The following is a 26,476-nucleotide window of genomic DNA, read 5'->3' as shown; positions in this document are numbered from 1 at the left end:
CTTTATTTCTTTTCTGTTTTCCTTGTAAAATAATTTATGTGAAAAACATTTGAAAGCATGATCCAAATAAAATTGGCACTTTCATTAATTGGAATTTCTGTCTTTATAGAACTCCTTCTCATGGATCTGAAGGGCTGACTCCCCGGAGTGGGACAACTCCCAAACCAGTTATTAACTCTACCCCGGGTAGAACGCCTCTTCGAGACAAGTTAAACATTAATCCTGAGGATGGAATGGCAGACTACAGTGATCCCTCTTATGTGAAGCAGATGGTACATGTCAATTCCCTTTTAGTATTCTTTAAAAAAAGTTTTAAAAAAAATATCTCATGGGTACCAAATTAAAATTTTTCCCCTTGTCAGTGCATATCGCATATACCTTATGATTCTGTACACCTGCGGACACCAGAACAGCAACATGGTTTGTAGGGTTTGAGAAGGGAAATCTTACGGTCTTATTGCTTACTTTTTCTTATTCTTAATATATTTTTCAGAAATGATTATGCTGATAGTAATGCTCCTTATATCTTTTGTGATTTTTAATTTTCATCATTTACTAATTAATACTTTACCTTCTTGAATGGTACATTTAATTTTTTTTCCTAGTTCTGTAAAATGTTTTGAGTTTCGAATGCCTCATAAATTAGATTTTGAACGTTGATTCCTCTGTTTTCATTACACTTTTAGGACAGTCTAGATCTCAAAGCCACGTTAATTTGATGTTTGTTGCTAACCTTAGTGAAGTTTTCTTTTGTATGTTTTGCAAGGTGATGTAGAAAGCTAATTATACAAGTTATAGTTTTGTTTCTGCTCGTTATTGCTTTCATTACGTCACTGTTGAGCCTTCTTATTTATGCCACAGAAGATCATTGTGAGATTTTTTTAAAAAATGAGTTCCAATGATGGTCTGCTTCTGGTTTACAAATTAATTCTACCTTCATGTATAGATTTGGTTAGTTGAGAATTTTTTTTAGTGCCCAAATTGATATCAGGTAATGCCAACTCTGAGTGGCTACATAAGAATTAAACAAATGAAGAATCTAATGTGTGCAAAGCACGGATCTGGACACTTCAGGGAATCTAAAGTTGAGTAAAGATGTCCTTTGTCTTCAAGAAGTTTATGCTCTGGAGAGATTGGCAGTACTAAACCAAGTCCAAAAATAATTGTAATATATGAATAAAATAAGCCCTTTGAGGAAAACCAACATGCTTTGGCTGGCCAGAGAAATAATCACATTTGTTGGGTGGGTACTAGGAAAACCTTCATTGAGGAGGTATGCTCAGAGGAGGGTTGGGGGCTGTCCCAGATGGAGGCCGTTAACATGAGTGAACCTGGAGCATGTTTGCGTCATAGCAGCTCATCTGGTCCTTCCACCTAGCATACGTGTATGGAGCAGTGGGGAATGAGAGAAGTGAGCTGAGAATGGACTGGGGAAAACTTGGGTACCAGGCACTTTCTCTTGGGAAGTATGAACTGTTTTCTTTGGCTTTCATATTATCTAGTATTTGCATGGAAAAGAAACACACACACAAATTCAGGCATCTTTTCAGGTTAGGTTTTATTAGTCCAAGGACAAATTTACCTTTGAACTTGTTCTTTTCATTTGCTGTTAAATTTCAGAAATCCTTAAATGGAAATCCTAAAGGACTTTTTTTTTTTTTTGCTCCTTCAGAGATAATTCTCAAACCTTCTGTTAGATTATCCCAGAGTAAATTTGTTGACCACAAATCAAAGTTTATGAGCCGTCCTTTTTTTTGTTTTAAAGGTTTCATTTTTTTTCCCATAAATTTATTTATTTAATTAATTTATTTTGGCTGCGTTGGGTCTTCGTTACTGCACGCGGGCCTTTCTCTAGTTGCGGTTAGCAGGGGCTACTCTTCGTTGTGGTGCACAGGCTTCTCATTGCAGTGGCTTCTCGTTGCAGAGCCCAGGCTCTAGGCGCACGGGTTTCAGTAGCTGTGGCTTGTGGGCTCTAGAGCGCAGGCTCAGTAGTTGTGGCACACGGGCTTAGTTGCTCTGTGGCATGTGGGATCTTCCCAGACCAGGGCTCGAACCCGTGCCCCCTGCATCGGCAGGCGGATTCTTAACCACTGCGGCACCAGGGAAGCCCTATGGTTGGTCTTAAGGTAGGGAAGAAATGGAGATAGAAATTAAACGAAATCTTGTTTCAACTCTGAAGTTAGGGGTCATTCTTCTAGAATTAAAATTAAGCTAATTACTTTTTAGAAACTCTTACACAATATTAGTTGCATATTTTAATGTGTATGAATTGAGAAGGACCAATTTTTTTCTACAGGAAAGAGAATCTCGTGAACACCTCCGTTTAGGGTTGTTGGGCCTTCCTGCCCCCAAGAATGACTTTGAAATTGTTCTACCAGAAAATGCCGAGAAGGAACTGGAAGACCGTGAAATAGATGATACTTACATTGAAGATGCTGCTGATGTGGATGCACGGAAGCAGGTGGGTGATGACTGTTACATGTCTCAAGATCTCTACTTAAAAGTTTTTTCAGTATTAAAAAAAAATTACACTGCAGAAAATTACTTATATCATTAATAATATTTGCTCACATAGTTCATAATATACTTAGAATATCTTGATAGGTATTCTTAAAATGTATAATTATATGGATAGCCATTTAAATATCCTCTGTCAAATTCATTATGCTTCTTTAAAATACATATAAGTAGTCTTTTAGACATTGCTTTCACACTAGCCAAGAAAAGATGTTATTATCAGTCTTAAAAACTAGTACATCTTGGATTGGTTGAGTAAATGGTTTTTCATCAGTGTAAACTAATAAAAAATGTGGCTTTGGCTATGTAGCCTGGGTCAGAATAAAATTAGTAACACCTTGTACTAATATATCTTCTAGTTAATTACTTTCTCATTTGTGCGTAACAATCAGGTGATGTAAGTAGGATAGGTGTCAGCTTCGTTTTAGAAATGAGGAAACAGGCTCAGGTGAATTAAGTTAACTTTCTCAGGTCTTGTGGCTGGAAACTGGTGAAACTTGAACTAAAACTGAGATCATGTGACCCACTTCAGACATTCTTGCTGCAGTCCATTTCAGGATGGTTTTAGAAATTGAATAATTTCCCGGGGTTGGAGTGAGAATGGCATCAATGGAAATCGTTTTAGAGGGAAACCACGTGAATGTGCTTTTTGGTGGGGAATAGATGATAATACTTTATGTGTTTAGTTCTCTTAGCTATTTTGAGTTACATTTACTCTCAGAACTGGTTTGAAGTTCTAATGTGTTAACCCACATTATTCATAATTTAAGAATCAGGAAACAACACATTCATTGGCTGGCTTTTTAAATTAAAAATCAGTAGCTTTTGAGGTGGAAGGGAAAGGTTGTGTTGCAGGAGGGATAATTGGAAGCATCCCCTCTACATTTAGGATTTGATTTAGACAAGAAAAGAATGATTATCTGATGGAGGGAGCCATGGAAATCTGGAGAATGCTCCTGGTAGACGTTGGAAGTTCTTAGTTTCTACTGTAATAGGAGAATGAATAGGCTGATTAATTTTAGTGGCCTTATATTGCCTTTCTACAAACTTAACACAGATTCCTACAGCTTTAGCTCTTGAACATAACATATTCTTATAGACTAAAGTGTTTTCAGCTTTACTGAAATGTGTCAAATACTGTATAGCTGCAAAAATGGTTTTTAAAATAATTTTTTAGGCCATACGAGATGCAGAGCGTGTAAAGGAAATGAAACGAATGCACAAAGCTGTCCAGAAAGATCTGCCAAGACCATCAGAAGTAAGTATTAGAATTTCTGGCTTAGGAAGTTTTAAGTTTCTTTTTATGTGATTGATGTTTTTTATATTATAAAATCTATAAAACGACATTTCATCTACTTTCTGGAATATAGTAAAGCAGTTCCCAGATCCAATCTTTGAAATGCTTCACTGGTACAAATACGAATTTTAAAAATAAATTGATTGATTGATTGATTGATTGGCTGCATTGGGTCTTCGCTGCTGCATGTGGGCTTTCTCTAGCTGCAGCTAGCGGGGGCTACTCTTCGTTGTGGTGCGCCGGCTTCTCATTGTGGTGGCTTCTCTTGTTGCGGAGCATGGGCTCTAGGTGCACGGGCTTCAGTAGTTGTGGCTTGCAGGCTCTAGAGCACAGGCTCAGGAGTTGTGCATGGGCTTAGTTGCTCTGTGGCCTGTGGGATTTCCCTGGACCAGGGCTCAAACCCGTGTCCCCTACATTGGCAGGCGGATTCTTAACCACTGAGCCACCAGGGAAGTCCCCAAATAAGAATTTTGAAGAAAAAAGGAAAATAATTTCTTTTGAAAATGTAAAACTGCTTTAGGCATACATCGGAGATATTGCAGGTTTGGTTCCAGGCCGCTGTAGTAAAGAGAATGTCATGCAATAAAGCGAGTCACACGAATTGTTTGGTTTCCTTGTGCATGTAAAAGTTATGTTTACACTAAACTGTAGTCTTTTAAGTGTGTAGTAGTAGTGTGTCTAAAAAAAAAGTACGTAACTTATAAAGTACTTGATAGCTAAAAAATGCTAATTATCATCTAAGTTTCTGAGTCTGAGTCGTAATCTTTTTCCAGTAGTAACATTAAAGATCACAGCTCACCATAACAAATAGAATAGTAATGAAAAAGTTTGAAATATTGCAAGAATTACCAAAATGTGACACAGACACAAAATGAGCAAATGCTGTTGGAAAAATGGTGCCAATAGACTTGCTCAACGCAGCGCTGCCACAGCCTTACAGTTTGTAAAAAAACACACTGCCTGCAAATCACAGTAAAGTGAAGCCCAGTCAGATAAGGTGTGCCTGTGTTTAATTCATGCTGGTAGAACTAATAACATTAGCATGTTGCAGCGACATGTTTAATAATTGTACTTGTTTTAAAATTTTAGGTAAACGAAACTATTCTAAGACCCTTAAATGTAGAACCACCTCTGACAGATTTACAGAAAAGTGAAGAACTAATCAAAAAAGAAATGATCACAATGCTTCATTATGACCTCCTGCATCACCCTTATGAACCATCTGGAAATAAAAAAGGAAAAACTATAGGATTTGGTACCAATAATGCAGAGCACATTGCCTATCTGGAACATAACACTTACGAAAAGTTTTCCAAAGAAGACCTGAAAAAGGTATCATGGAATATTTCTGTCTCAAGACTTAAGTATTTGTTAGATCCCATGTATCATGGACAGACATTAACATTTTCCCTTATTGATGTTCATAAGCAACTGAAATATATGGTTAAGAGATAAATATTCATATTAAGTGTTATGCAAAGGACATACCACCCCCCCACCCCTTCCTGTGTTCAGGGGCAGGCCTTTATCAGATGAACACTGGCTGTGATGGCACGGTGTTCTTGTCTCATGGGTGTATGCCTCATTGATAGTTGCTACAGTTGCTATTTTCTGTGTTTAACTCTGCTGTCTCTGAATAGGGTGGAATGCCTTTAATACTTAAACCTCACTTATTTAGAATACTATGAAGAAACAAGAATATATTAAAAATATTTACAGATTCAATCTTTCACCTATTCACAGAAAGGAAATATTCACTGAATTCATTCCCCTGACATGATTTCCCCCTACCCTTTTGGATAAGGAAATAAAGAAATGTTTTCTTGTCTAAAGTCTGTCCTGCCTCTTCCTCCATATGCATTTTATTCTTTCTGCTTTGACAGAGCAAACAGCTGTGATTTTGACTAGAAATCTGTACAGTGGCATAAGATAATAGAGTTAGTTTCATGGTTGGAAGCAGAGTGGTCATTAGCTTAAAAGTCTTTTTTCTTTAGTCTTTCGCCCTGAGGGGCAGAGATGGATTCATCCATTAGAATGGGCTAACTTGGGAGAAAACCGGTAAGGTTCCTTTGTCTGTCTTCTCTCCTGCACTTTCCCTCTCTCCTCTCTTTTTCTTACTTTCTCTTTTTCTTATTGCATACGTGATACATGTTTATTATAGGACTTTTAAAAAGAAGATAGAGAAAGGAAGGAGGGTTTAGATTTGTGTTTGTTTGCCCCTGGTTCACGAGTAATTTTGACTTGCTGCCTTTCAGTAAGTACCATGGAAGCTGTCCTCTGTTGAGCCGCCTGCACTTTGGCAGGCACGTTCAGTCACTGAACCGGGTGAGAATTAGACAATGAACTTGATGCTTGAACAGTTTCCTCTTTTTAGAGTGAAAATATGAGGGGAAGATGGAATTTAGGAAATAAATTTTCCTAAATTTATTGTATATATGGAAACCTGAAATAAAGATCACGTTGTTGCTAATAGAGATTCTATAAGGGACAGATTCTAATAAATATTTTGATAATAATGTAAGTAGTGCTTTGGAATTATTTGAAACGATTACACAGTAGTTTAAATATCCTCCCATATTTTATTTATCTATCTACAGTCCTCTTTGTTCCGAAGAATTTGAAGCAGCTATTTACTTAGCAGATTCTTTAGGGATGGTTTAAGTAGAACTTAGCTGTACTCTCTCCTAGTTATTATAAGAGGTGAATTTGTAAATTTTTACTGTGTACAGTTTCAGAGTGAAATACCATTTCTCTGATGGTACAGTGCCCGATTTTCATTAAGTGTGTTAAAATTGGTTTGTTTCCATTATTTCCCCTAAGAGGTATTGTTTAAAAGTATCCATTCTTTATCTTCTAGAGACTTGATTTTCCATTTTTTTGTTTACATTTTTTCATATGCTGGTTATTTATCTTGACTTTATGTATTTTGGCCTGTGTTTATTTTCTGATGTTCCTGGAGTGATTGAAAGCTTTCTATAAAGCACAAAAAGTAATTGTCAGTTTTTCATGAGCCATGAAGCAAAGGGCTGGAAAAAGTTCATGTGGTATGTTCATGGAGTCTGTGTGTCTGGTGTTGGGCTGGCTCTTTGTGTATACTGTGTCACTTAATTCTCATAATAAACATGTTAGGTACTATCTCCACTCTACAGATGAGAAATGGGCTCACAGAAGTTCAGCAAGTTCAGATAGCTACTTAAATGCTAAATCTGTGATTGGAGCCCAGGCTTGTCCAACTCCATCCCCATTCTGTCATCTTAAACCGTATCTTTTCTACTGAACAGAAGCTGGTCTGTGATCCATCATTATTTGATTTGTGCCTCCAGTCTTATTCTCTGACAATGGCAGGGGCATTCTTTCAGATGAGAAAAAAGGCAGGTGTCAAAAAAACGCCTACTTCCGCTTCACCATACTGGGAAGTCCAGAGTATAGCGGGGGATGGTAGAGAGGGAGGAGCACCCGCACGCGTTGGTGCCCAAGCATTGGCTTGGGTGTGACCTTGCCTTGTCCGCTTACAAGTGTTGTATTTTTGAACAAGTGGTTTAACCTCGCTAAGCCTTAGTTTCATCAGCTTTGAAGTGAGGTTAACGTTGACTGCTTTGTAAGGGTGGTGTGCTGTTTGGAGATAAAGTAGGTAAAACTTTTCAGTTCAGTTCCTGGCACATAGTAGGTATCTGAGAAATGGTAGCTGCTATTATAATGAGTGAAGGCAAAGGACGTTTACATTATCAGGGATGATACAGGGATGCTTGGCTTTTCAGATCAACCTGCATTGACTTCTAGGCTTCTTAATTAATTTTGCTTAGGTATTATAACCCCCTTCCAAAACAAACAGTTAACCAGAGCTCATTGTCTTTGCCCAGAGGAGTAAAAACTAGTCTTTTATTTCTGTTGATGGCAGGTATCTCTAGTACTCAAGCTTATTGTTATTATTATTGTGAACAGGCCCAGGATGTTCTGGTACAGGAGATGGAAGTGGTAAAACAAGGTATGAGCCACGGAGAACTCTCAAGTGAAGCTTATAACCAGGTGTGGGAAGAATGCTACAGTCAAGTTTTATATCTTCCTGGGCAGAGCCGCTACACACGGGCCAACCTAGCTAGCAAAAAGGACAGAATTGAGTCACTGGAAAAGAGGCTTGAGGTTGGTATCCTTTTAAAATTCTAATTTAAATGTACTTTGATTGAAATAATGAACCAGATAATACCACTGGAGACAACTTCAGAAAAATAGATCTAAGGTAATTGTTTTCGAATTTCTTGAGGAAAAACTACACTGAAGTGTTTGATCTTCCTTGGCCTTCTTCATTGGGTTTTCAGAGCTGCTGGCCTTTGTGATGAAGAGTGCCCTCCAAGTTGACCACAGGTCAATCAGAACCTTTTAGATGTGGGGGCAAAGAGCCAAGAAGTGAACACTGGTCACTCAGAAGAGTGCAGAGCAGTGCTACAAGAGCAATGCAGTTTTCTCTAGGGGGGCTCTCAGTGTACCAGGGAGCTTTCTTTCTGTAGCCAGAAGGGCACACTTACGGAACTTTGGTACCTTTCTGCTCATCCTCGGATTCCTGTCAGTTTGTTACAGAGAGAGCACTGAGCTGGATTATCCAGACAATGGCTTCTGTGATTTTTTCATGTCTATGAAAATGTTGAAACATACTAGATGGGAGTTTCATGGCATGTGGTTTCTTAATATAGTCTGCATGTTTTGAATTCCAGAATCTGTGTATGCATTTTGCCAATGGTATGTAAATTGTGGTTCACAGACCGCTAGGCTGCCTTGTGAATTCTTAATTGTGGTCTTCAGGGATGTTTCTGAGGCCAGGATATCTTGGGATGGGAAGGAGAAAGGGGTGCTTCAGGCAATCAAAGTGGCCTCAGATTCCGCTTATGTGATTACCAGTTTCTCTGCAGAAAGTAGATTTGGAAATATTTTTATTTGGGGTTAAAATAAAAAAATAGTAAAATCACTTAGGGGTGTTTGGGGCTGTGTGGGGCCAGGGAAATGAACTGGAAAAAGCGATATCCTGTTAAAATTAACGTTTTTGATTTTACCTTCAAGGTCACATGTATAGACACTAATGGTAATGACTGTGCACATCTTTTATCATTTAGTGGGAAATCAGACTTTCTGAAGTAATTCTCATCTTGGGTGAAATTTTAGCAATCCAGTGCTGCTGGTTACTCTAGCTGTGTTATTAACTTCCAGCAGGGTGTGCTGTTGCTCTGTGTTTTAATTCACAGGGAAACTAAAAAAGAACATCAGTGGTTAAATTTAAGTTATATTTTCTGTTATGTAGGCTTCATTTCTTATAAGTGGTAGTTAGCAGTGTAATTCTGATCTAAGGTCAGCATCATAATTGATTGGAAAGCTATTTGGAAAGCTTCCTGTAACACTTATACATAAATACTTAGGTCTCTCACTTAGTTTGAAAATCTCATTTGAGGTGGGTAAACTCTTTCTTCCTCAAGTGGTAAGGACATTTTGTGCTGTTTAAAATATAAAAAAAAGTTTTTCCCTAAATCTCACTTACTTTGTTGAGGCCCTAACTTTCATGACAGCAAATAAATGTGTCACAAAGTGAGTGGTGCCATAAAGTACAGTAATTTTTATTTCTGTGTTGAATTGGTCTTGTGAGTTTTGAAGGGAAAAATACAGAGAGAACCACTGCTGTTCTTTTGGAGATTTATTTGGGTCGTTTATGAGCAACCATTAAAAACATGTGGTTCTCTTTGTTCAGTTCAGTACCAGGAACTGAAATCTTCTGTTGAATTATTTTTGCTGAAGGATTGGTGATTTTGGAAGAATATTCATAAAACAGTCTGAAGTAATTTTTCTTTTCTTGACTCCTGGATAACTTGCTTTAATGTTTACCCAACTAGTTACTTTTAAAGAACATGTAATCAAATCCTTTAATTTAGTGAACTATGCTTATTTCAAATGAAAGTTCATTAAGTCTTTAAAAAGAAGAAAAGAGACTCAAAAACCCAAATAAACAAATCCCCCATTTTATTTGTATTCATTCCCTAATTCAGAACTAGGTTTGTCTTAGCTTATTTTAGTTTTTGAAGACACAATTCTCCTGGTTTGAAATACATAAATATTTTATTTCAATTGTGGTAATTCTTTCATCATTTCAGTTGATTGCTAAATTATAAACATTATTCAAAGTTTGTTGTGGGGAAGGAACTCCAGTTGTATTATATAAACTAAAGGCTGTACTTAAATTATCCTTCCACTCTTAGGTTCAGGGAGATATGCCTTGCTGTGCAAGCACAGTACACCATGGCTGCCAGTGTGTTTGAGTTTTGCTGCCATGAACTCTGGAACAGTGAATCTAAATTATGGCCCTATCGCAGCATATCAAGCAAGATGAAATCCAGCTTTGTCGTGGTTGGTGTCTCCTAAATGGATTTAAAAAATACGCCCCGAGGTTTATATTGTAGCTAGTCTTCGAGCCATTACTCCTGATTAATATTTGAAACTTAGAACTTAACCGAAAATCCTTAAGATACTCATTTAAAACTAGTAGAACCATCTCAGACTTTATGTAGAATGTTGTGGGTGGTACAAGGAGTCTGTTAAATAAATAGAATCAGTGTAGTTGCAGGTCAGAAGTAAGTGGGAAAGACTTCTGAATTGTAACCAAGTCCATGTATTTTATTCTGCTTAGGAGGTAGAATTAATTTCAGGACCTTACCAGACATTTGTGTGTAAAATAAGGCAGCAGTTGCAAACAGAAATGACACCTAATATCAGAAAAGGAAAAGTTATAAAAACATAGCATGTTGAGGCCATTTAAATATGGCGGCAAAAAGCCCTGTTATTTGAATAGCTTTGAGGGTGTTATGGGTATATGGTAGGGGGGTAGAGTGATTGCTCTTTATAGTGATACCGCAGTTAATAAGAAAAGCTTAATTTCTGTTCAGTGTTATGTTTTTAAAAAACAGAAAAAGAGGGATGGCTATAACTGTAGAAAAATTTTCATCAAGTGGTTAAAAGTAAAAAGCTTCAGTACTTTATTTAATCACACATTTAGTGAATGTTACTGAGCATCTACTCTGTGCCAGCCCCTGTGCTAGGCCCTGGGGATATAGCAGGGAACGAGGCAGATGAGCTCTGTGCTCTTGTGGACTTCACGTTAAGCGTTTTCCAGATAAATGGAGAAGAACCTCATTTTCCGATGCCAGATAAATGAGTCATTACTGTATTTGGGAAGTGCAAATAGAATTTGAAGTGTTCTAATTTGTTTCCACTTAAAGTGGAAATAGGAAATTGTCTGAAGACATAATTATTTTGAGTGAAATAATTTCCAGTAGGTGCAAAAGTGAAATGAGAAGTCTGAATTTAGGCCTGCCATTAAATTTAATAGTATTTGAAATAGTATCTAAACGGCTGTGTTGAGGAAGTTTGGCTGAAAAGTAGATTTTGTCATGTTAGCTGTAAAAATGGAAAGGCTTTCCTTAGAGGTGGAAACTAGGTCCAGAGGTAATACTTCTCCCTGTTTACTGGCACAGTCAATTTAGTCAAGAAATACTATGTAACGTTGACTTCTTGGAAATAAAGTAACTTAAAGAACACAGATAACACATTTAAAATCCTTCTCAGTGTATTTGTAGAACTCTTTTGGGGACCCCTGACTTTACTGAATGGTTATATTTCAGCAAAATTGGCTGCACAATGGCTCTCATTTTCTCAGTGATTTTCATTATAAAGTTAGATATTTTTACACAGGAAAAAAATTCCCTTAATACTTTAAAGAGTGAAAACTTAGGGTAAGGATTAAGTTGGTGGGCAGTTCGGGGTGGAGGGATTATATGTTGTATCTCAGCAGGTTTGCGCTTATGTTCCCTTGTGGGTGAGTGTATGTGTGTGGGGGGGTGGATGCTGTAGCAGGAGACAAGTCCCCAGTACTCTGGAACGCTCTCATCCTTAAGTTCTGCCCTCTGCCATGACCCTTAAAGGCATTAACAGATTTCTTGGTTGTTTCTAGCAAGAACTCTGGGAGCTGGACCAGAGATCTCCTGTGATACAACCATGTTGCTTTTGTTATGCCTCAACGTCGAGTTGAATTTGTTTCGTGCAGTTTTTGAGTTTCATTTCCTAACTTAGGCAAATGTAAAATGCTCTCGGCATTGCTTTATTGATACATTACTGTCCTTGGAGATGTGTTTAGTAAGGTTTTGCCTTATTGCTTAGCTTGCTTTTCAGGGATGCAGTCTGATGGTTGCTAACTGATAGATGCTGACAATAATCACTGAATTGGACCTGCATCTCATCAATACAGAGATGGTTCACTGCTAAAACTTAATGCTAGTGAACAGTATAGAGATTAAAGGAGAGTCGCTCGTGGTCTCTTGTTTGCAAACATTTCGGTGGCTGAACCACATCTTTACTGCTATAGGATCATATTGTGGAATGATGGACTAGGAAGTGGAGCTGCCATTAACTATATTTATTTTAGGTATCCTGAAACCTGTTTTTCTAGTGGTATAAGGTTATATTCTGGGTCCCCAAGCAAGAATTTCAGTAAGGGATGCTCTTAATGTTTCTGAACCTCAGTGTAACAGACTTTAACTGAAGACAGTATTGGAGACCCAAGGATAATGTGTTTACTTTGGAATTACTTAAGCTTAGTAACCTTAACAAACTTAGTGAGTTTGAAAGTAACAATTACACTTTTATAAGTCCCATACAGCCCCCTTTTGTAATGACCCGAGGAAACACTTATGGTTCCACTGATTCATCTCCTGGGGACCATCAGTTTTCCATTGGTCTCTGGCCAGTCTTTTTTAGACAGTTTCTCTTCTATGCATTTAAAAAATAACATTTGTAGGCTTTTTTTCTTTCTAAAAATAATAACTGTACTTTGTAGAGAATTTTAAATAAAAAAATAAAGAGAAAAGCCTACCATTCAAATGTAATCACCTTAAACATCTTGCGGTGTGTGTACGTATAAGATTAAATATGATAGAAAAAGATGAATATATGAACATCTACACATATCTATGTGTGAGTGAAAGATGGAAGGCCTTTAAAACTAAATTGGGATCATTTAATAGTATAATATTGTAAGTATCATTCAAAAAAAGAATCACTTGCTCTCTTTTAAAGTCTGTTGCAAAGGATTAGCTTTGGTGAAATCTGTAAATAATTATTCTAGTTATATTCTGCCCAACTTCTTAAAGAGTTGTTAAATAACCTTTTTTGCCCATAAAAATTTCTGAGATGTTTGTTTTCCTATAGTTTTATAGCTTGTTATGAATAAAAGAATTAGGAATTAAAAAATATAAGCGGGGGAAATGCTTTTCTCCAGTGTCAAACAAAATTCTTACAAGTGGCCTACGTTCAGGTTAATGTCTAAATCAGGGAAGGAATGATGGGCAGATTCATTAATTGAGATCTTGTTTATGTGTGTCTAGAATAATTTGTTTTTCAGTGAACTGTCTGGTGACATTAAGCCATTTAGCCCCACAGCTTGACTTTCTTCAGGCATGTTTGCATTTCAGGGGCTGAGGCAGGGAGGACATCTGGTTTATTAGCTGTGGTGTAGCCTAATGTGTTGGACTTTCAAGTGGGACACAACTGCATAGCTTCATCTCTTAGTGACTCTGTGGCCTAGAGCAAGTTACTTAACCTCTCTGGGTCTCAAATTTTCTTACCTGTAAAATTTGGGTGTGTAATAGTTTTTTAGTCTCATGGAAATGAGAGTTTGAGAGAATGTAAGATTAAATGAGATACTGTGTGCCTGGCAGTTGGCAAGTTTTAGTGAATAGGAGTTCTCTCCCATTTTTCTTAGGTTCATATCATTCTTAGTGTTAGCTAAATTAGATTAAATTGATATTTATCAAGTTATTCACCTTGAATAACAGGCTGGGTAAGTTTTCTGTTCTCTGAATTTTGATGAATGTCTGAAATATGAGACATGGGTCAATTTTAGGAGAGAGGTTTGAGTAATACTTAAAGGCTCAGATTTTGTTTAATATAAATGAATTTTACATAATTGTGCATTTTAACATTTCATATGTACATTTTGGTATGTTGAAGTAGTTGACATACTTATAAATTTTAATGTCTCCATTATGTTTCATTGTACTGATGTTTCATGGTTTGTGGTGTATGGTCTTAACAAAATAGTTATCCTTTAGAATAGATATTGAATTTGAATTTTAAAAAACCTTTTATTATGGGAATTGTCAAATACACGCCAAAGTCGACTGGTGTAATGAGTCCTCACGTGTTATCACCCAGCTGTGACAGCCACTCTTATTTCATGTTATTCTCCCTCTCCCACTATTTGAAACAAATTCCAGACATCATATTGTAAAGCAGAATTATGATGCATGAAATTCGTCAACTTGGTCCCCCTGCACATTTGTATTAGATCTATTCTCATTCATCCCCTCTTGAACTTTATGCTTTCATTTTGGATGTAGTCAGCTTTAATTATACCAAGTGTTGTCCTGCTTTAAAATCCTAGTAGTTATAGTGAACTTCATTTAAGATTATTGGAAATTTTGTGCTGATACATATTTAAGCACAAACTTCCATTATAATCATATTTGGGAGACTTGTCTGGTGACACGTGAACAGAGTATTTAATCCTAATTCCATTATTAACTTCGTTAGATGTTTTAAGAAGACTTTAAAGTATATCATCTCTAAGTGCAGTTAAGGATTTGAAAAAAATGATTTTGACAACTTTTGGTAAATCAGCTATAAATGCAGTGGTTTGAAAATCATTTTTTGGAAGAACTTTTGGTAAATCAGCTGTAAGAGGCAGTGCAAGCTCCTTAAGCCTGTTTTGTACAAAATAAGTTGTCCCGCAGGGCAGTTGCTAATGCTTAATTGTAGTTTTTAAAAGGGCTTAGAAATATTAATCTGGTTAAACCTGAGTCTGGTTCTTCTCAATCCTGCATATTTTAAACAATAAGTTTTTATACTCTGTTGGACTTTAATGTTGTTTCTGTGTATGAATGTGGGGCGGGGCAGTTGGGGCTGATTTAAGGTAGTTCTGTTCCATACATGCATGTGCGTTTCGTGCTTGAGATTTATTGGCTAGGAAAAGGCCAGACGTTATAGGTTAGTTTTTTTCCTCCTAAAATGTATCGAGCGGTCATAGGTTGAGCATTTTACAAAGTTCTGTGTGCAGATTATCTTCCTTTACGTTTTAACGATCAGATGGCAGATGTAAGATAAGTAAGCTAAAATTGAATATTAAAAGCTGTATTCCATTTCTTCTTTATATTTTTATACTAACTTATATAGCTATTTGATTTTTTTCTGCACTTTAATTTTTTGGTATAATCTATTTCCATATTTGCTTGGAATCTTAGCACAGTATTTGAGCCAGAAGACGTTAATAAAGCTTGAGCTAAATGCAATAAAATTGTTGGCATTAATAAAATTGTTGACATTAGCAACTTTGCAGTTTTAAAATCTTTGGTGTTTTGGGAGTAATAAATGACTCAACTGTGTGAGGTGAGGTAACTCCCAGATAAATGTGCCTTGATGACTAATTAAACAATTTCTGAGCGTATTATGCTGTTATACCAAATTGGAAATTGGATTTCCATGGAGTGCAGTGTATAGCTAACTGAATTATCTTAACCAATAAAAATGATAATTTGTATGACTAATTTAAAAAAGTATGTATTAATTTGAAATTCTGTGCTGTTAAGGTTTTTGGAATGTGTATTCGCATCCACATGTGATTAGAATATCTAATGTTGGTATTCTTGGAACATGTTGAATTATAGTGTAAGGAACTTGATGCAACTAACTTATGGATTTAGTTGTTCACTTTTTACTGGGAATGAGGACTTTTTGGTAGGTCTAGTTAAAACAGCTGACACCTAGCTTCTGTAATGACAGTGGCTGAAACAGGATTCTCCATCCTTATTGCCTATTAGAATCATCTGGGGGCTTTAAAAATACAGTAGTCTGAGACCATTGAAATAAGGGTCTCTGGGTTTATAGCAGCGGTAGACTTTAAAAGCTGTATGGTTAATTTTAAAGTTTAGCTGGGGTTGAATAGCATTAGCTTAAAAAGATGTGCTCCAGTACCGGTTACTTGGTGTGGTGGTCCTCAAGAGGCAAACGGCTCACTTACAAGAAGAAACAGCTGTTTTTCCTTGCTTTAGTCCCAGGAAGGGGATCTCCATCATTTTTAAAATTAAAGTCGGAATTTAAAGGAGGGTTTTAAAGTGTCATCCATAGTCCCTTGGTCCGTTAGAGAGGAGAGCAAAATGGTTAAACTCGTAGTACCTATAATAATTGTAATCAGAGCTGACATTTGTTGACTGCTTACTTTATGTCACTTACTGGGCGGCTAAGGGCTTTTCTGTACATTATCTTAGGGTTCATAGTAACTTTTAGCAATGACTGCCATTTTACTGATGGGGAAAAGGAAATGCAGAGGTTAAATAACCTACGTCAACTCAAAACAGCTGGGTGGCCGTGCTGGGTAGAAAGAGTGACTCACTTCTCCACTCCACTGTGCTGCTGACTTGGCCCAGTATTTCCTGACTCTTAGAAGACAGATCATTGCTGTGGAACTCACTTTGATTTGTTATCTGTGAGAGGAAAATGGCTCTTTTGTAAAGGACATTATTTATTCATGGATTTAGTCTTCAAGTGCTTTGCAGAGGAATAAAAGCTTATTAACTTTTATAAAATGCTGAAGATAGGAATTGTTTTAAAAGAGCTTCATGTAAATTAATTTTAGATCCATCTTATGTTCTTAAGGCGCACATGCAACGTGTCCCTTCCCTGCCATCGCCTCTGCCCTAGACTTATTTGACTTTGACTTCAATAAAGTAAGCTGGAGATGGATAGGTATGAAGTACTACTTTTCTAGTAGAAGTGTACTTTATATTTTGGGGAACACTGTGTTTCTTGGTGTTCTTACATATTCTAAAAAAAAAAAAAGGCATTGAGATTGACATGTTTGTTTTTAAATCAGACGTAATGCATTGAAGTGCATGTTTCAAAGTTGTTATCTTGGAAAGCTGTATATTTCTTTTGGTGATTATGTTGTTCCTAAATATTTAGAAAAACATCCTATGAACAGCTTTCTTATCAATATTTTGTATTTGACAGTATTTTCCCGTGGGACCATTTCTGCTTATCTCCCCCCCACCGCCACATTTAGTATTTCAGAAAAAATATTGTCACACTGTCTCCCTTGTTACAGGGTGCTCTCAGTTACATTATTATGAATTACAGAGTATCATTTGGGTATATATTATCCTGAAACTACTTAGTTTTGATTGCTTATAGAAGTCACTTGATGGAATCAGTTTGGAGGGGGGTGGGGGAGGAACAGATAAATACAAAGAAATTAACACATTTAATAATTATCCCTAAGGCTTTGACCTCACAATTTTAAGTGTTGTATGTTGGAAACAAGCATTTGCAGATCATGATGAAGTGATAACATTGTGGGACGTAGAATGTACACCTAGAGAAGGCGTTATGCTAATGGGATTCTGCATCCCACATCTCCCTTCTCAGCCGTCTCTCCTTGGACCCTCTAAGCTGGGGCTTTCTCTGCCCTTCTGCATCAGCTCTAGAGTTTTTTTGAAACCTTCTGCTAATTGTCCCTCTCCAGTTCTCTTTTGAGTTTATACGTTTTAAATTCTTTCCACCTAATTTTATTTTTTATTTTTATTTTTTGTTTGTTTTTGCGGTACGCGGGCCTCTCACTGTTGTGGCCTCTCCCGTTGCGGAGCACAGGCTCCGGACGCACAGGCTCAGCGGCCATGGCTCACGGGCCCAGCCGCTCCGCGGCATGTGGGATCTTCCCGGACCGGGGCACGAACCCGTATCCCCTGCATCAGCAGGCGGACTCTCAACCACTGCGCCACCAGGGAAGCCCCTGAAGGGGTTATGTTTTGATCACAGCTTTGGTGCATTGATTGGATATTACTCAGTTATTAAAAATGTGGTCGATGTGTAATATATAGAAGTGCATTTTTGAGATATAGATGGTGAAGATACATTGCTGTCAGTCCCAGAGTTGTTGCAGATTAATGATGGCAAACGTTATTTTTGGAGGTAAAGGTTAGTTTTCCCCATACTGTGAAATTCAAGCCTTCTTTGAGATTGAATCATCGGTGATGTTATTATGAATAATTTATTTGGGACTAACCTGTAAAAACTGTTCAAGTGCAGGAGAAGCCCTTCTTAAGCCTAATTTTGTTTTGTTTTGTTAAAATTTATTTATTTAGTTTTGGTTGTGTTGGGTCTTTGTTGCTGCGCATGGGCTTTCTGTAGTTGCGGTGAGCGGGGGCTGCTCTTCCTTGCGGTGCGCGGGGGCTACTCTTCCTTGCGGTGCGCGGGCTTCTCATTGTGGTGGCTTCTCGTTGAGGAACTCTAGGTGCGCGGGCTTCAGTAGTTGTGGCACACGGGCTTAGTTGCTCCGCAACATGTGGGATCTTCCCTGACCAGCGCTCGAACCCGTGTCCCCTGCATTGGCAGGCAGACTCTTAACTACTGTACCACCAGGGAAGCCCTTAAGCCTAATTTTGCATTAAGGTAGTTGAAGTATAAGAAACTCTAATGTATTTTTTTTCTTTCCCATTATGATTTATCATAGGATACTGAATATAGTTCCTTGTGATATACAGTAGGACATTGTTGTTTATCTAATCCCAAACTTGCAGTCCATCCCTCCCTCCCCCGCCGCCCACCCTTGGCAACCACAAGTCTGTTATTTATGTCTGTGAGTCTGTTTCGTAGGTAAGTTCACTTGTGTCATATTTTAGATTACATATATATGTACGTGATCTCATATGGTATCTGTCTTTCTCTTTCTGACTTACTTCACCTAACATGATAATCTCTAGGTCCATCCATGTTGCGCAGATGGCATTATTTCACTCCTTTTTATGGCTGAGTAGTATTCCATTATATATATGTACCACATCTTCTTTATGCATTCATCTGTCCGTGGACATTTAGGTCGTTTGCATGTCTTAGCTTTTGTGGATTGTGCGGCTGTGAACATAGGGGTGCATGCATATTTTTGAATTATAGTTTTGTCTGGATATATGCCCATGAGTGGGATTGCTGGATCATATGGAAACTATTTTTAGATTTTTGAAGAATCTCCATACTGTTTTCCATAGTGCCTGCACCAGTTTATATTCCCACCAACAGTAGGAGGGTTCTCTTTTCTCTACACCCTCTTCAGCATTTGTTATTTGTAGACTTTTTAATGATGGCCATTTTGACCCGTGTGAGGTGGAGTTTTGCTTTGCATTTCTCTGATAATTAGTGATGATGAGCATCTTTTCATGTGCCTATTGGCCATCTCTATGTCTTCTTTGGAGAAATGTCTATTTAGATCTTCTGCCCATTTTTTGATTGGGTTGTTTGTTTTTTTGTTATTGAGTTATATGAGCGTTTGTATATTTTTGGAAATTAAGCCCTTGTCAGTAGCATCATTTGCAAGTAGGTTGTCTTTTCATTTCGTTTATGGTTTCCTTTGCTGAGCAAAAGCTTATAAGTTTGATTTGGTCCCATTTGTTTATTTTTGCTTTTGTTTCTATTGCCTTGGGAGACTGACCTAAGAAAACATTGGTATAATTTATGTCAGAGAATGTTTCGCCTATGTTCTCTTCCATGAGTTTTATGGTGTCATGTCTTATATTTAAGTCTTTAAGCCATTTTGAATTTATTATGGTGTGAGTGTGTGTTCTAACTTCATTCATTTACATGCGGCTGTCCAACTTTCCCAACACCACTTGCTGAAGAGACTATCTTTTCCCCGTTGTATGTTCTTGCCTCCTTTGTCAAAGATTAATTGACCGTGAGTGTGTGGGTTTATTTCTGGGCTCTTTTCTGTTCCACTGATCCATATGTGTGTTTTTGTGCCAGTACCATGCTGTTATTTATTTATTTATTTATTTATTTATTTTTGGCTGCGTTGGGTCTTCATTGCTGCATGCAGGCTTTTCTCTAGTTGCTACGAGTGGAGGCTACTCTTCGTTGTGGTGCACGGGCTTCTTGCGGTGGCTTCTCTTGTTGCGGAGCACAGGCTCTAGGCACGTGGGCTTCAGTAGCTGTGGCTTGTGGGCTCTAGAGTGCAGGCTCAGTAGTTGTGGTGCACAGGCTTAGTTGCTCTGCGGCATGTGGGAATCTTCCCAGATCAGGGCTTGAACCCATGTCCCCTTCATTGGCAGGTGGATTCTTAACCATGGTGCCACCAGGGAAGCCCCCATGCTGTTTTGATTACTGTAGCTTTGTAGTATTGTCCAAAGTCTGAGAGGGTTATGCCTCCTGCTTTGTTCTTTTTCCTCAGGGTTGCTTTGGCAATTTTGGGTCTTTTATGGTTCCATATAAATTTTAGGATTATTTGTTCTAGTTCTGTGAAAAATGTCATGGGTAATTTGATAGAGATTGCATCTAATGTACTTTTGTTTTGAGGTAGTAGATGACCAGTTGTGCCTTTTTAGTCCTGTTATTTAGCCTGCTTTTCTCTTGTGTGCTGATGTGAATCTTCCCCGACCCCCAGATAAACAGGGGTCACATGACGACAGAAGCCAAGAGAGCTGCAAAGATGGAAAAGAAGATGAAAATTTTGCTTGGGGGTTACCAGTCTCGTGCAATGGGGCTCATGAAACAGTTGAATGACTTATGGGACCAAATTGAGCAGGCTTACTTGGAGTTACGCACTTTTGAAGAACTCAAGAAACATGAAGATTCTGCTATTCCCCGGAGGCTAGAGGTAACGTTATTGGCTTGCAGCATTGCTTAGAAAGAGAGCTCCAAAGAATAATCAGGGCTTTCCTCTTTTCCTTTCCTGTGCAGGCTGTCTTTTGCAGTTGACATTGACTGGCTTTTTTTCAATGAGAGCCTAAAGTTTTTGACTTTCTAGTCTAGAATTGCCTGTGTGTAGGTGGATAGACCAGGCCAGTTTTGGATACACAGGCTTTTCCTGTACCAATTTTTTGTCTTGTATATAGATGCACTGTGAAATGGAATAAGTAACCCTTGTGATTCTTTTCCCCCGAAATTTAATTGCATCCCATTCATATAGCTCTCTGAGGTACATTAAACCAGTGTCTTTTTGTTTTGTAATTTAGGATGCTGGGAATATATCAGTAATCCCAGAGCATCAAGTTCCTTTGGCCAGATTTGGTTTAACTTTATTTGCCAAGTGTGCATGATAGCCCCTGCCCAGATAAAGGGCAGCCAGGGCTTATTTAAGTGCATTTGTGGGTATTGATAGGACAATAATAGCTTGTTTATTTGAGATAGCAGCAGAGGTTTTATAACAAGATGGTAGTTGTATGACCAAATCAAAGAATGGCCACAGGACTGGTTTTATCGGGGAGGAGTTTTTTTTTTTTTTTTTGCGGTACGCAGGCCTCTCACTGCTGTGGCCTCTCCCGTTGCGGAGCACAGGCTCCGGACGCGCAGGCTCAGCGGCCATGGCTCACGGGCCCAGCCGCTCCGCGGTATGTGGGATCTTCCCAGACCGGGGCCACGAACCCGTGTCCCCTGCATCGGCAGGCGGACTCTCAACCACTGCACCACTGGGGAAGCCCCAGGACTGGTTTTATAGCAGAAGTAGTTACTATTTTTGTTTCTCTTTGGGGAATACTTACCTCTTGAAAGTGTTGACTTAACTCAGCTGTTTGTAAGATGATAAAGTACCATAAGATATTTTTAATTTTCAGTGTGCTTACATATGAAAAAATAATTTAATGGTTTTGTTTCTTCAAGTGTCTGAAAGAAGATGTTCAGCGACAACAGGAAAGAGAAAAGGAACTTCAGCATAGATATGCTGATTTGCTGCTGGAGAAAGAGACTTTAAAGGCCAAATTCTGAAGCATATTCTCTCACAAGATGAATTAATTGCTGGTGTTCATACCCTGGAAGGCTGATACTGATGTTTATCTTCATTGACAAATTTGCCCACCATCTGTGGTTTTTCAGTTGTTTATTTTAAATGATATCGATCTTACACATTTATGTATAAAGACTAACTCCACAGGACATTTTAGGGTTTAAATTATTAAGACGATCATTCTTTTAAAAGTGTCATATTTGCAGATTTTTTTTAGTTTTGGCCTTTAATTTTAAAAGCCTGATTTTAAACTGCTGCCTGTGAGTAAACTCTCGAATAAAAACAAAATATAAAAAATTGAGAATGTAGCCTTTTGTTTGAAGTAATTAGATACTTAGAGTGCCCACAAACCAGGAAATATGTACTCTGTGTCATATTTAATGAGTAACTCTCGGGTGATCAAAATGACGATTCAGTATCTTAATTTAAATCCTTAAGAGGCAGTCTTTTTGTGGCTTTGTTAGTTTTGACCATTTTTGCATAGGATGGTCATTTCTCTATACCTTGACAAGATAGATTATCTTTTTAATACCTCAGTGTTTTTTTCAGTGTAACTTTAGGGAGTTCTCTTCTCTTCCCAGCTACTTACACAGTTCATGGATTAGGACTCAAAAGATTTAATTTTTCTTGACCTGTTATTTTCTTGTAAATACTTTTTTGACAAAGGCATTTTAAAGATTAATTTCAACAGTACTATCAAACTTTATTAAAGCTCCTTGTTTATCTAAACAAGTCAGTCACACAAGTGTAGAATTTGGGGAATGCATAGAGGTGGGAAGATCTAACTTTATAACAATTCATATGGAATCGTTAGTTGGCTGCAGTTCAATATAAGCCAGTAATATGTTGGACTCACCAGAAAGTTTGCTTAATCTTAGACTGCTAGGAATTACGGGGAGGGGATGGAGGGACTCATTGATTCGTCAGATATTTATTGATTATATAGCCAGTGTCTGAGTCCTGGAGATAGAACAGTGACTAAAATAGGCAGAGTTCCTGTTTTGTGGAGTTTACAGTCTCTTGAGAATGATAGACAATGAAAATTCAGGGAAGACGAGCAACTCTTCTTACGCACCAGGCGTTTATTTAAGTTTTGGAGATGAACAGTTATTAAGACAAAGTTCTTGCTCCCATGTAGGTGACATTAGTGGGAGGAATACCAAACATACAGGGAAAAGTATCAGATCGTGAACTTCAGATTTAGTGGAGGGAATTAAAATAGGGTGATGAGAGATAGTGCCTGGGTGGCTGCTGTAGGTTGGATGATCAAAGAGCTCTCTGAGGAGATGTAGTTGGCATCTTAGAAGGAGCCATCCTTGTGAGCTTCAGGGAAGAGCAGTGCCGACAGAGTGAAGAACTAGTACAAAGCCACTTTGGTGTATTTGAGGAGCAGAAAGGAAGACAGTGTGATTAGAGTGTCAACAATGGCATTTGTATGAGTCCTGGTTGGATAGGGCCATATAGGAAGCTGTCCTAAGGAATTTGGGTCTTATTCTAACTATGATGGCAAGCTGTGAGAAGATTTTAGCAAAGGAATGACACTATCAGATTTATCCTGTGGCTTTACTGTTATGTCTCACCAGGCTGAAGGTAGGGAAGCCAGTTAATGTAGGAGCCTGATGCAGTAATCCAGGCAAACAACAAGAGCGACTCAAACTAGGATAGAGCCAGTCCTGATGGAGACAGGTTGGAAGAATTTGAGCAGTAATAATTCTGTGGTCTCATCTGTAGTCTTTATAAATTTACGTTTTCCAGGTATCTAGTCACTTAATTCTAGTACTTTTTTCAATAATTTCACATGTATTTTTAGGAAATACTTTGATCTATGGTTAATGATAATGTTTCTTCTAATAGTTTTATTTAATTTTTATTGCATGTTTTGTTGGCTGAAATGTTAAATAATGACGATGGTGATAGTGGACATTTCTTGTTTTATTTCTCATTTTAATGGGTGTGTCAGTAGTGTTTTACCTATAGGTTGGCTGTTTTGAGTCAGGTATTCTTTATCTAGAGAGGAAATACCCTCTATTTTTAGATTTTAAAGAATTTGAATTAGAAATGGCTCTGGAACTTTGTCAGATATACTTTTTGGGTATCCGTTAAGATGATCTTATTTTTTGTGTGTGTTTTTTTCTTCATTTGATTTGTTAATGATGCTTTAATAAATTTTCCAACATCAAACCATCTTTGAACTCCTGGAATCAGGTCAGTTAGTTAAAAACATTTTTTTTTAAAGATTTACAGTTTACTTGCTTCGTATGTAGACTTGAGTTATAAGGTTTAAAAATAGCCAATCAAATAATATTAATAAAGAGTCACTTTGTTTTTGAAATTTGAAGTAATGCACATACCCATATCCTAAAAAATGACCAAGAATTTCATCGTTTGAACCTGGCAGTCTTTCTGCAATTGTAAACTCATGATTTTGCCTTTTAGCAGTGCAGCTTTAACTGCTAAACAGATGTGCCATCCTTTGTCAGTGTCCTGTAATGCCTCGGGGTTCTTTACCAACACCCTCTGAGAGCAATTTGGGTGGCTGTTGTAACATTCACCTTTATTGTATTCTCTTACAGGCGTTCATTCAGTGGTGGTATACAAACTAGTGTTCAAAAGCACGTTCAAGTTTCAGTAAATTTGGGGCAGAAATTAAATGTGATAAAGAGCCAAAAGAAACCACCACTATGAGTGAGAGCTCTCTTTGAGATTATCAATATTAGAAATAACGGTGGGATAAGAAAAAGTAGCCTCAAAGAAAAAAAATACACTACAGTGACTGTAGACTTATGCTCTCCAACCATGCATCCTCTATCTTTACATTTATTTTCCTGGGAAAATTAGTTTTGAAATATGGGATGTCCTTTGGAATCCATTTCTCCTAAAATGTGACTGCCCTATTGCTACTATAGAATTTGATTTGCTAATATTTTATTTAGGAAAATTGCTTTTTTACATCAGTGAGTTTGGTCTTCTGGGCTATCATCCAAGTTTTGACATAGGGATTTTGCTAGCTCTATAAAGTGAATAGGATAACTGTATATATTTTTCTGTAGTTATATATAACAGTTAATATAGCAATTATAGCATGGGAGTGATTTGTTCCATGAAGAATTGAAGGACCATGCTTATAAAACTTCTGAGTTCAGACTCCTTTTAGGAAATAACTTTTTGATAACTACTAGTTTCTTTTGTGGCTATTATTAGTATGTTATGTCTTTTTAAGTTTAAGTAACTTTAAAATTTTTTGTTTTAAAATGTATATCTCCTTTTGTGTTTATTATTTACTAAATTTATACTTTTCCAGAAAACTTCTCATTTTGTTGAAATTTAACATTGGATAATTTTAATAGAGAATAAAAAAGTCTCTTTTCTATTAAGCTTGCTACTTCTAAGTTGTAAGAAATTTATCTTAGTTCTACCATTTTTTCCCCTTGATTAGACTTGCTAAAGGTATCTTTTTTTCCCTTAAAAAAAAGAAAACTGTGGATTTATCAATTGTGATTTTGTTCTAAAATGTATTACTTTCTCATTTTATGTTTATTATTTCCTTTGTTTGCTCTAGATTTTTTTCCCTGTACCTTTTTGAGTCTGATACTTTTTGTTTGTATACAGTTGAATACATTGAAGGTTTTTGGTTATTTCTAATTTCAAATATGTTCACATCCGAGCTATGTTAATATGTCTTGTTCTAGTAGTTTATTTTTGTGTCTTAAGTTTTTGGTTCAGTAACTAAGAGTATTTAAGAATTCCTGTGTGGTTGGCCTTTTTTTTTTTCATTTTTTGCTACTTGTAGGATTTTTACCTTGAAAGAAAATATGGCTTATGTGGTTTCTGTTTTTAAGAATTTATTGCGGTTTGGGGGCCTAGCATTTTTTAAGAGTGTTCTATGGGTATTTTAAATGAAAGTTTACTCAATTTGTGTGGGATAGAGGTGAATGTGTATCTATTCAACCACTTTAATTCAATTTTTGTTTTCTTTTTTTTTAATAAACTACCATAGAGTAATAGTATTGTCTTAGAGTCTCCTATTATAGTTATTTCTCTCAATTTCATCTTGTCCGTGTAGCTTTTGCTTTGTATATTTTGATGCTGTTACTTAGTATATAAATACTTGTGTCTGTTAGGTACAATTCATAACAAAGACTTATTAGTCTAAAGTTATTCTTTATCTGCTATTTATGCTTTTTGCCTTGAATTTTACTGTTTTTGATATTAGAATATTTCTCCTCTTTTTTGTTTGTATTTGCTTGATAAATTATCCTCTTATTTTTAACTTTCATATAATTTCTAGTTGTCTCTTAAACAGTGTGTCGTGTTGGATTTTATATTTCAACCCATTTGGAGGGTCTTTGCATTTTAATAGGGAGCTAATCCATTTGCTTTTATGTTAATTACTGACTTTGGTCTTCTGTGATTATGTTTTATGCTTTCTCACTGATTTCTCTCATTTCCTAAATGGACTGTAATTTCCTGGTTTTAATTTTCTTAGTGATTTAGAAAATATACATCCTCAAAAAAAAAATACATCCTCTTGTAAATTTTACAAATGATTTGTGTTATCATTTAAGGTTCAGGATCCATTCAGGAGAAAGAAATACCAGTAATTTGAACAGGGAAGTTTCAATATGAAGAATTATTAACTAGGTAGCAGGGGATTAACCACTAAGGGGCAGACATCTTTAAAGAATACCTGAATAGCAGATGTAGGGAGCAGCCACTACTTGTAGACTGAGAGAGTCCCCAAGGAAGGAACAAACTTGAAAGAGCCCTTTCTCCTCTCCCCCCAAGGCTGATACTCAGGTCTCATTGAAGACTGT

The 26,476-nt window shown here is 37.1% G+C and overlaps 1 protein-coding gene across 1 annotated transcript in view; it reads left to right on the top strand.

The window, feature by feature from the left end:
* The window catches only part of CDC5L (cell division cycle 5 like), a 46,966-nt gene extending 20,779 nt beyond the window's left edge, over positions 1–26,187 (top strand). The window contains exons 10-16 of the mRNA XM_060021729.1: positions 110–272; positions 2,297–2,461; positions 3,695–3,775; positions 4,904–5,146; positions 7,757–7,954; positions 20,325–20,537; positions 21,539–26,187. Coding sequence (XP_059877712.1) covers positions 110–272; positions 2,297–2,461; positions 3,695–3,775; positions 4,904–5,146; positions 7,757–7,954; positions 20,325–20,537; positions 21,539–21,643 — 1,168 coding nt within the window. The 3' untranslated portion in view covers positions 21,644–26,187. The remainder of the gene's footprint in view (positions 1–109; positions 273–2,296; positions 2,462–3,694; positions 3,776–4,903; positions 5,147–7,756; positions 7,955–20,324; positions 20,538–21,538) is intronic.
* The last annotated feature ends 289 nt before the right edge of the window (positions 26,188–26,476 follow it).

The sequence above is a fragment of the Delphinus delphis genome, chromosome 10 (genome assembly GCF_949987515.2).
Source record: "Delphinus delphis chromosome 10, mDelDel1.2, whole genome shotgun sequence".
In the NCBI taxonomy this organism is placed as follows: Eukaryota; Metazoa; Chordata; class Mammalia; order Artiodactyla; family Delphinidae; genus Delphinus; species Delphinus delphis.
Note: the sequence above shows the minus strand (reverse complement) of the source record. Positions and strands in the feature narration are given on the sequence as shown.